This window comes from Pteropus alecto, unplaced genomic scaffold (genome assembly GCF_000325575.1).
Source record: "Pteropus alecto unplaced genomic scaffold, ASM32557v1 scaffold61, whole genome shotgun sequence".
NCBI classification, from domain to species: Eukaryota; Metazoa; Chordata; class Mammalia; order Chiroptera; family Pteropodidae; genus Pteropus; species Pteropus alecto.
In genome coordinates, this window is record NW_006434835.1 from 15359477 (window position 1) to 15371602 (window position 12126).

Here is a 12126-nt window from a genome sequence, read left to right on the forward strand (position 1 = left end):
CTCTGTGTTTCATTATTATGATGTTGACTGTTAGTCTGAAATATTCTTCGTTATTAAAAGTATCCTGTGCAAATTCAAAAGAAAAATAGTCAAACAATGGATTTTGTTGTGCTTTCTTATGGGATTGGGGGGAAACACTATGCTACAGATGGAAGAACTCAGGAAAGCAATTCCTTAAAGCTGCTTATGAATTCCTTGGCTAACACCTAAGCTATGGAATGTACAACTGTACAGCTGTTATGGCAGTTTGGCAATTCCTTAAAAAGTTAAATGTAGAGTTAACATAAGACCTAGCATTTCCACTCCGAGATATAAACCAAAGAGAATTGAAAACACATATGATACAAAAGTTGTACACGAAATGTTTATGGCAGCATTATTCACAATAGCCAAAAAGTAGAAGCTACCCAAAATGTCTATCAGTTGATGAACAGATAAATAAAAGGTGGTATGTCTATGCAATGGAATATTATTCAGCCATAAAAAGGATACATGCTACAATAAGGATGAACTCTGAAAACATTACGCTACATAAAAGAAGACGAACACAAAAGGCCACGTACTTTATGATTCCATTTATATGAACTGTCCTGAATAAGCAAATCCATAGATACAGAAAATAGATTAATGATTACCAGAGGGTAGGGGATGAAAGAAAAATGGAGAGTGACAGTTAATAATAATAAAGAAAAAGAGTAAATATCAATGAGACTAAAAACAGAAAAATAAAAATTAACAAAACCAAAAGCTGGTTCCTTCAATAGATGAATAAATTTGAAAAACTTCTAACAGGAGAGACAAAGGAAAAAAAAGAAAAGATTACCAAATGACCAATATCGGAATAAAGAAGGGCTATCATTACAGAGTCCTCAAATAAAGAAATACTACAAACTCTACAAACATCAATTCCTGGAAAACCACAAACTACTAAAACTTACCCAAGAGAACACAGATAAACTGAATAGTTCTATAACTATACAAGAAGTTGAATTCATAGTTTAAAAGCTTACACAAAAGAAATCTCCAAGCCCCAAATGTTTCACTGGTGGATTCTATCAAACATTTAAAGAAGTAAAACCAGTTCTACATATAGTCAATTCTCACTATTCACAACAGTTACATTCTATAAAGTCATCATGAACACTAAATTAGCAAATACTGAATCATTGCTTTTAGAGGAAATATAGAGTTAGGTTCCTGCAAGCCTCTGGTCATATTATTGTCAACTGATCAATATACAACCTTGTTTTTATGTGTTTCTATTTAAAGATATTTGATACATAATAATTCATTAAAATTGAGTTCATGGCCAATAGCAATGTCACTCATGTCTAGTCAAAGTTCACTGAACACAGGTATTCTCTTCATAAGGCACATCACAGCTTTCTTGCACTAAGAATACTAGACAGCACTTCGGCACCACACTTGGGGGGCATTTTGAACAGTGAGACCACTAAGAACACAAAAATGCAAAAACCATAGCACTAAATAGAGCACAAAAAAGGACATGTTTTCACTATGAGAACTGAAACAAGGCAGAGCATCGCCTTGTTCACCCCTCAACAGAAACCTCAGCTGGGAATGTCTACATCGGGTGACTCAAATTTTTTGCCACTCTGCACGTGTCCATAAATGATTACAAAACTGTCATGAGTATTGATTTGGGGTTAAGAGTAAATTTTAGCAAGTAGGTGAATTCACAAATACTGAACCCATGAATAATGAGGACTGACTGTAATCTTTCAGGAAATAGAAAAGGAAGACTTCCCAACTCATTTTTATGAAGTCAGCATTATCCTAGTATCAAAACTCAGACACAGACAGTACAAGAAAACTACAGAGTACTATTTCTCCGAACATAACTGTGAACATCCAATGAACTATTAGCAATTCCAACAATATATAAAAAGTATAATATACCACAACCAAGTGAGATTCCCACCCCCCCAGGAATGCAAGGCCAATATAAAATGTGAAATCCAATGTCATCCACCATATTTAGTCTAAAAATTAAAATCAAATGATCATTATCAAATGATTCAGGAAAAGCATCTGACAAAATTCAATGTCCATTCATGACATAATGGAACTTTCTCAAATTGATAAAAGGAAACTAGAAATAAAAGGGAACTTCTACAACCTGATAATAGGTGTTTACAAAAAACCTACAATATATTTATAGATGAAAGACTGAGCTTTCCTCTATATTCAGGAAGTACCTACAAAACACATACCCAGCAAAGGACGTGCATCCAGAATACAGAAAGAATTCTCAAACCTCAACAGCAAGAAAAGAACCAATCCAGTTAAACAGTGGGCAAAAACGTGAACAGACACTTCACCAAAGAAGATATACAGGTGACAAACACATAAAAAGATGTTCAATATATGCCATTACAGAAATTAAAATCACAATGATATATCTCTACACATTTATTAGAATGGCTAAAATCAAAAATGCTGATAATACCAATAGCTAGAAAAGATAAAGAGCAACTGGATTTCACATATATATTGCTGAAAGGAATGCAATATAATACAGCCACGCTGAAAAAGTTTTGCAGCCTCTAAGAAAGTTAAACATATACTCGCCACATTACCCAGCAACCCACTCCTGGGTATTTACCCTAGTAAAATGAAAACTTACGTTCAAAGGGAAATCTGCCCACAAATGTTTACGATAGCTCCGTTCTTAAATGCCAAAAACAGAAACAACCTACTTGTTCTTCAACAGTGAATGGATAAACTATGATACATTAGTACAATGAACAACTACTACTCAGCAATAGAAAAGAATGAACCAGTAAAACACAAAACGTAGATGAATCTCAAAGGCATTAAGGTGAATTAAAGAAACCAGTCTCAAGAGGTTACATACCATATAATTCCATTTATATGCCCTTCTTGCCTATCTGTTCTCAAGCTGTGATTTTATACCATAAATCTGTAATAAGATAGGTTTTCCTTGGCAAAATGTTCTTAATTTTTATCATAAATAAATATTATCAACAATTAATGGTGTTTTCACATAAAGCACCATGGAACCCAAGGCCACTATGGTGGACAACTCCAGAAAGCAGTATTCACATAAGCCACAGTATGAACGTCTCCCCAGAGCAGTGCAACAGACAGCCCTGACTGATTCTATCACCTGAACAAACCTGAAGACCAGCAATAGAAGGCAGTGGCATGGAAGAACAGTGCACGGGAATGCAGAGAAAAGAAAAACCAACGTGAGCTAGAATAACTGGGGAGTTTTGCTTTCTTTTTTACTTTTAAGAATGGTAGGATTTTGTTGTGCTGAAGAGCATTCCAGAACCTCCTGTATGTGTGAAAACTTCAGGAGACTGGCAGAACTGAATTAAACTTCTGCTGGAGAGCTGTATGTGAGATAAGTGTAGGTAGAACAGGTATGAAATGAGAAAAATTTGAATGATACATATATTGAAAAAAAAACAACACATCTCTCCTCCCACCCTTTTAATTCAGAATCCTACCCTAACCCTCATAATCTCTCTACAGCTAGACTCTTCAGTCCTCTACAATAAATACTACAAATGGCCAATCTGCTTAAAATACAGATAGGATGTTATGTCTTGCATAAAAACTCTCTACAGTCCCTGGAATAAAACTGTCAGTTCGACTTTCATAACTCTCCACATTTTGGTCCCAACCTACCTTTTCTTTTTTTTTCTGGCCTTATTTTTCACTATACTTCACATTAATCAATGGTTAATCAAGCCATGCATCAAACATATCCTGCATTTCTCAGTCTTTCCTTTTTATCTCCTCCCTCTGCCTGGAAAGCCCTTACCCATATTCACCTGTAAATGTTTCACCCACTATCCCTGAATACCCAGGTCAAACCTTTTCTAAGACCAATCCTGACGCAGTACCCCTCCTCCACCAAATTTTAGTATTATGATTAGTTCGCTATTATACAGGCTTAACACCACAAATTTATTTTGTGATTATGTTTTATTATGAAACTTAGGTGGAAATACGAATTTATCTCACAGTTTCTGTGTGAAAGGATCATGGACATGGATTAACTGGGGCTTCTGCTTAGGGTCTCACTAGGCTGAAATCAAAATGTTAGCTGGGACTGTTGCAGTCATCTGAGACCTGGGTTCTTGTCTAAGTTTACTACCAAGCTTACTTGTTAGGTTTCAGTCCCTTTCTGTTTTCTTGCTGGCTCTTGGCCAGCAGTCACCCAGCTCCTAGAGACAGCCTGCTATTCCTTGCCACACACATGGCCTTCTCCACATGCAGTTCACAAAGTCTAAGTCAGGAGAATGGGATTCTGTGCAGAAGCTCCTGAAGCAGAAAATGGATCTTTCAGTGGGTCCCCAAACTTGTTCATAGCTAGTTTGTCTCTGTGTAATTACACACTGGCCAATGGTGTCCCTGAGGTTATAAAGCTTTCTGTTAGAACTGTCTCAAACTTCTGCAGTTTTTTGCTAAAAAATACCATCTTTACAATAGTTTTCCCATTCAGAAACATAAAATGATCTATATTTATTAATTTTTCAGTAATATTAACAGTGCTCACAACATACTAGTCATTGTATAAAGAACTTTTCATACATTCTAACCTAATCACCTAAGATCCCAAATGGTTAAGTTCTATTATTATCTCTATTTTAAAGTTGGGGAAACCGAGAAAGCTTGGATAGTATGAATCCCTACAGCTCCAAAGGTGACCCTTAGACCAAGGCAACAGAACCACCTGGGAACTTCTTAGAAATGCAGAATTTCTGGCTACACTGCAGACCTAGTGAATAAAAATCTGCATTATAACAAGCTCTAAGATGATTACTATACACATTAATGTTTGAGCATTGGTTTACATAACTTGTGTAAGTTGACTTGTGTACAGCCAAGATCAAATCCAGATTATTAAGGTTATTCCCAAATTGCTATTAAAAGTAGTCCTTTTTTCCTCATTATGTTTTTCATGGGTAATTACTGATACATACACATATAAATATACGTGAAAACTTTTTTCTATTATCTTTTCTTGTATTTCACCTATTTTACATCTTCTCACACACACATATACGCATGTACACACACGAAATAAAAGAGAAAACCTTTCCTAACACAATAATTTCATGGGCTACCATCCGTTTAAACTTACAAAATTTGTCAGAACCACTCAAAGTAGATAGAAAACTAATCACTATTAACCAATAGCAATACATTTAAAATTTTGTGTTACTATTTAGAAATACGTCACTAATACCATTAAGTACTTTATTTGAAACTGAATATGGCTAAACCAGCTATTAAATAATTCAGATATCAGCAGGTTAAAGATTCAAGATGAATTGGGCCATCCCAAGCTGTGAACATCAATGAAAGTCCATTTTAAACATAGCATCAACTGCTAAATGTTAGTAAACCAAAGAATTTTCAAATGAAAAGTCTTTCACACATAATTTTTACCAAAAGATTTATCAAATTACTCAGAAGACACTATAATTAATACGATTTACAGTGTCCCTTGATGCCCAGGACCAAATATATGTGTATGTATCATTAACTAATTTTAGTTTTGTCAAGCAAGGTCAGAAGTACGAATTATCACAGAAATTTCCCAATGTCCAAAAGCAATTCAAAAGGGTCTTCGGAGGCAAATACCCTGGTGTGTCTTGAAATAATTTTCTTTTACAAACAAGAGAGCTACTCAGTTTTTCTGGCAAACACTTAATACAGTTGACTAACTTTATTCAAACTGTGCTCTCCTGAAAGTGAGAACAGTGCCTTCTCTTTTACCTCCAATAAAAAAAGGTTTAAAAAAAAAAAAAAACAGCACTCATGTGCAAGAAGCTCTGCAGTTAGAAACATTTAAAAGAAAAGTCTCTGTCTTCAAGAGTACAGTCTTACTGATGTATAAAGAATTTCCTCTTACTTGTCCATAATAAAGTATGTATTTTATTTAGGGAAGATATATCTTCAAGGCTAAACATTTTTTAAAAGCACTCACTTTATAATCCTTAAGTAAAGAAAGCTTTTCCTAAGAGGACTCAAAACTTAGAAAAGTACAAAAAGTAAAATTAAAGAGTGAAAAATTTGTTTACTAAGAATGTCTGAGCAGCAAAAAAAAAAAAAAAAAAAAAAAAAAAAAAAAAAACACATAAAATTACGTCAAAAACAAAAATGGGAAGAGATCTGCAACACATATGACAAAGGGCTACTTTCCCTAATCTACAAAGCACTCTTAGAAATTAGTATAAAAAAGACCACAAAGTTAAAAAAATAAAATCTGAACAAACAAGTTTAGTGAAAAATATGTAAATAGTCAACAAGTATAGGAAGATACTTTACACCTGCACTGTCCAATAATGGTAGCCACAAGACAAATGTGGCTATTTAAACTTAAAATTCAAAATTCAGTTCCTTAGTCATACTAGCCACATATCAAGTGCTCAATGTGACTCATAGCTACTATATTGGACAACACAGATATAGAACAGTTTCAACAAGTTCTATTGAACAACAAAAGAAATGCTTTGTTAATATATCAAAATGGCAGAGAATAAAGACTGATATATTCCTTGGATTATAAAGAAAAGTGGGAAAAAACAGGAACTTTCAAATTTTTGGAGGGGAATATAAGTTGGCAAAAACTCAAGTTTATAAACTCTTTATCTTTACTATTTCATCCACACAAATGCACATACACACACACAATGTACATGCATACATATATGCCCGGTGTATATACTAAAGTATCTGTTACAAAAGGAAAAAAATCTATAAATGACTTATATGTCAAATAATTGAGGACTGATTTTTAAATGATACATCTAAAAACAATGGACTATTAAGAAATAATTTAAAAGAATCAGGCAGATAAGTAATGGCAATAAAAAGGCGTCCGTGACATTCAGAAAGAAAGCAAGTTGCAGATCTGTATATAAAATATATACAGGTATACATGTTTATGCACATTTCCACATACAGGACTTATATTTCCATGTAAGTCCAGAAAGCTATATCTAAACTATCAACTATAGTTAATTTCAGTATAACTCTAAATATTTTCAATATTTCAGTATGCAAACTTTCACTTAATCCCTGTTATCAGTATAGTAGCTCATCACTCTTCATATTTCTGTTCTACTTGTTTTTTTAAGTAGTGAGTCTATAGAACTTTAAAAGAAACTCAACTAAAGTTTAAGGCAAGCAGTACTATTATTTTTAAGTCATATTTAAAGAGTTCAAGAACTTATTTGATTACCTTTTAAGAATACTAAAAACGTAAATCAAACTGTACTAAAAATACTAAATTGCACAATACTATAAACCATGAGGATGGCCTTTATGAGATATGGAAAGAAAGAACACAGAACTTGAGGGGCATTCAGAGGTCATTTGTAGAAAGGACGAAAATAGAAAGTTTTAGCAAACCCTACTGGTCACTTCTCTGTTTTTATATCTTCCACACACTGGCCTCCTTCCACACAGTTTTTGTAGTGAAAACATAATGCCCTTTAACCAACAGTAAAATTGCACAGCCTTTTAAGATGGATAGATTCTGCGGATGATGAAACAGCGAGAGCTTCTGCAAATCTGATGTTATTTTCTCAGCTCCTGTCAGAATTCTAGGAGATGCAGCAGCACCTCCCATAAAAATGTTTAACTTGTATTCAAAAAAAGATTTTGATTTTTTTTCCTTCAACGAGTTAGGAGGTTTATGGGCTTTCAAGATAGGGCAGAAGGAGGAACTGAAAATAATACAAAATTCTAGAAACAAAATACAGGGAAACTTTAATTCATTATTGCAAGAAGGAAGATCACTCAAGAAAGAATGTTACACCAAGTCAACCAGCAAATGTATCAAATGTCTTACAATTTTATGTCAATTATACCTCAATAAAATTGAAATAAAAAATAAATGTAAATATGCAGTTATTGTTTTGAAAATTATGGATCAGAGCAGTTTCTCAACTTTTAACCCACGCCCCTTACAATGCTTTCTCACTTATTTTTTATGCACTCCACAAACCAAGGTATTGCCCAGTTTTACTTTCTATCATCTGTATTACAAAAATAGATTGTTTAATATGTTTTTCCAAGATGCACACACTCTCCTGGAGATTCTAATACAAATACAAATATAATACAAATACAGACTTAAAAGGACTCTGGCCTGGTATGTATAGATCCAAGGGGTCATAACCAGATTTGGCCATACTCCTAGCCTTATTTTTTAAGAAAAAAATTACTCATGGTAAAGACTGAGAGTACTGAAAATAGTTCTAATACATGTATATTTTTCTCAAGTGTATTTTGTTAAGATGTTTATCTAAACAACTTTCTAATCATAATATATTTTTATCATTGTACTTTTAACTAATTATTTTCCATTATCCATACTTCCTCTATAAGAATAATTAGCCTATGAGTGTGACTCCTTTAATAGAAATTTTCTATCTTCCGTCTTATTCCCTAAAATTAAATAACTTGAGGTAAACACCAAAAGAAAACTATGTACATCCAAAATATTAACCAGTAAGTGAACTCTATATAGATACCACCCCCAAAAAAACTACTTTTTCTTCTGTCTATGAACTAAATACTAAAGATCCACAATTACAAACTGCTGTGCTCCTCAAACACCACTTTACTTCCAAAAGATACTCAAAAGTACCTCCAGTGCAGTCTGTCCCTTCCACCTATGATCCCAACAAACCTGTCCTTTTAGGGCATTTTTCCCTTTTACTGCTTCCCGAGATCTGGTGGACGACAAGAGAAAAGTCAGAAAGGAAACAGGATCGACAAGATTACAAAATTTCGAAAGCTCTGCTTTGCAAAAACAGCTAAATTCCTCAGGGATGTCATCAAATATTTAGATAGTGTCTTTTTTTTTAAGAATGAGCATAACTTTGAATATTAAAGTGTAATGGTTCTCAGTATCTCTGGCTTACTAGAAATTTTTCTATTTAAATTGCACCAAACATTATACTACAGATCTCTCATCCAAATCATTTCACAACCAACCATCACTGCCACCCTTAAAATTTAAAACATGTGAGACTATTAACTGACTACTTGAATAATGCTTTTTATAACTAGTGTATTTATACAGGACAAACATAAAAAAGATCAGCAGGGAGACTCCACTAGCCCTATCTCCGGTGTCCTTAGTTATTAGAACCAGTCTACACATTTAATCAGCCTGTTAGCACAATTTTACTATTATATAATAAATATGAATCTTATTATTTTGCTTTTTCAGACTGTTCATAACAACCTTACATCAATTCATGTAGCTCTCTCACATACCCCCACACACACCATATCATATATGTATATATAATTGAATAGTTTCATCTGTTGCTGTATTATTGGTCAGGAATACAAGCCCATTTTAATAATGCTCCCTGAAACAGAATAGCTCTACAATACAGGTACCAAGGACACAATGAAATAAGAAGCAGATGTTGCCTGTATTCATGAATAATTTTATTATTTCTTTGCTGAAAATGAAACTCTAGAACATTTGACCTTAATGCCTATAAAATAAGTTTGACTTCTAATTTTCTTGATCTTATAAGTATACACACCATTTCTTAATTTAAATCAGTTACTTCCGTTTGTCAAATCACTAATTTTCTAATTTCATTCTATAGTCTAAAACATTAAAGTTTTACTTTAATTTATTCCTCCTACATTTACTTCTATTCCTCCTATAAACAAAATCTTTTGAACACAAAGGTTTAGTTTAATTTCTCACTTTATAGATGATAAACCAAGAACAGGGTACTTTCTAGATTTTGGCTACTAGAAAAAAGAAAAAAGTTGTAGTGTCACAATTCTCTTTCTAAAATTCATTTTTACTTAGACTGAAGCCTTATACATTTGCCAGAATCAAATAAAAATACCAAGCCACTAATATATTAATCCCTTCAGGAACTCACTCAGAACTCTACTAATTAAACTAGTTCTTCTACCTTCAAAATTCTATTTTTTACACAGCTAGCTAGGGCATGAAATGTTCATTATAAATGAGCAAATATACTAATTTATTATAGAAAAATCTAAACAGTAGATGCAAATTTTTTTGTCACAATCTCCCAATAATTTTATCCAAAGAGATCACAATTCAAAAAGTATTGTTAAGATTCTAGAGACTTAAAATTAATTAACATAATTAGGGCTGGGTCTGCTTACCTATAATTAAAATTTACCATCCTTCTTTTAATAAAAGAGGTCTTAAGGAATTCCTCAAGGAGAAGAAAGTGAAATAGCCTTCTGCGAAGGGGCAATTTCCCAACAACCAAAAAAATTATTTCTAGAGTTTTATCTTTTAGCGGAAACTGCCAGTAGTCACAATCATGAAAATATACTGTAAGTGAAAACACTCAATAAATAAAATGTGATTTTATTTACTAACTTTTTCATATCTCCAAATGAAACAGAAATACAAGTTTAAGACTGATCAATTCCCTAACGTGTAAAGTTTCCAAAACAAATGCACAAGACCAAATAAACAGCAGTACCCAGATTTGGGGAAATAAAAAAGACTGGAGAATACCATACCAAAATGTTAACAGATACAGCTCTGAGGGTGAAATAGTGATTTTTTTATTTTCTTATTTACACGTTTCTATAATCTTCTAAATTTTCCCACAGTGAACATTACATTTATATTCAGAAAAATCTCATTTAAAAAAACCATACGTCATATAATAAAGGTTCATTTAGAAGGGCTGGCTCTCCATGTTGTACAAGTATTACAGACATGATTAACCATTAAAAATAATGTCTCCACTCGTTCTTACTTCCCAACACTAAAACGCTGTTTTATGTCCTATTACTTTTCTGCTGCACCCTCAAAAATGGAATGAACTTCGCTTTCTCCTAACGTTTCATTTCTACATACATACACGCTTTTAATTTTTTTCATAAAACAAAGTTCTCACTAATCCTAAAAAGTCCATTTTTTAAAACCTACCTCTAAATTTCGTTATACCAAAATTAGGAAGAAGAAAAAAAAAAGGTGGTTTTACCCACCAAGTACAACTTCGAGGCCATCATCATTTTAGCTACGGAAAAGTCAAGGCCGGGTAAACTACACGTCCCACCATGCATTGCAGCCTTGTTCAGAGTAGGTCTCTACGGAAACAGAAAAAAAAAAAAATCCTACAAGTCCCACCTGTTACTTCGTTTCTAAACACCTCCTGCACTTTCAGCTCCAACAGCAAACAAAAACAAGAGCCTCGTGACCTCACATCGGATCAGGGAGCCCAGACAAGTAGGGGGCCTGAGGTCAGGCGGCTAGTCCGCTCTAGCGGGTAAATTCTACCAAGCTCCTGCGCTCCCTTCTTCCCGGGGCTGAGTGCACGCACAAGCAGTCTCCTGTCTGCACCCAATGGGGGCTCCTCAGCCGCACAAGGGAGAAGAACCGGTTACTGTGCAAGAGCAACAGACTTCCCCATGCCGGGGCGGGGGCTACCACAGAGTGGGGGTAGAGCGACGTGACCCCGAGAGAAAGCTTCAAAACACCTAGAGGACTCGTCGCAGACGCAGGGAGAAGCCACAGCCCCGCGGCGACCCTCTTCCGCTGGGCGCCTCCATTCCCATAGGGATCACAACCCCCACACTAACCGCCGCCCTCTCCGCGCGGTTTTGTGCCCCCTCAGCCGGGTCGCTGGACCAATGACCTCCCTTCCCCTGCGACCGTCGGGCGGCGAGGGAACGAAATCCTCTCGGCCTTTCCCTTCGCGCCCTCCCCCTTACCGTCTTGGCGGCCTCCGCCCAGGTCCTGCCCTTCTTCCTACGGCCCTTTTCCCTCATGTCGGGTCTTGAACTGACTGGGAGGCTCCCGTGTCCGGGCTCCAGCCGCCCTCCCTGCCTGCTGTGCCCTGCGCTGCTTTTCCCGCGGTGCCGGGAAAGGTGGGAGAAAGGGGAAGTCAGGCCGAAGTAGCACCCAAGCAGAGGAAGCGGCGAGGGTGTTGCGCGGGCGGGTCTATGGGGCGGCCGGTCCTTCTGCTGCCGTTGCCACTGCTACCGCCGCTGCCATATTGGGTCCTTACTGTACAGGCAGCCGCTACGGTCATGTGACCGCTCCCGCGCGGCCGTCACTACTGTACGCAGCCGGCCGCGAGAACGAGC

At 35.6% G+C, this 12126-nt stretch overlaps 1 protein-coding gene across 3 annotated transcripts in view; it reads right to left on the bottom strand.

Annotated features, from left to right (window-relative positions):
• The window catches only part of ASXL2 (additional sex combs like 2, transcriptional regulator), a 106109-nt gene extending 94034 nt beyond the window's left edge, over positions 1-12075 (bottom strand). For all 3 annotated transcript variants that reach the window (XM_015588184.2, XM_015588183.2, XM_006910290.3), the window contains exon 1: positions 11752-12075. Coding sequence is in view for 2 of the 3 variants with exons in the window: in XM_015588183.2 (XP_015443669.1) it covers positions 11752-11808 (57 nt within the window). In the remaining variant the exon portion in view is untranslated. The remainder of the gene's footprint in view (positions 1-11751) is intronic.
• Between the last annotated feature and the right edge of the window lie 51 nt (positions 12076-12126).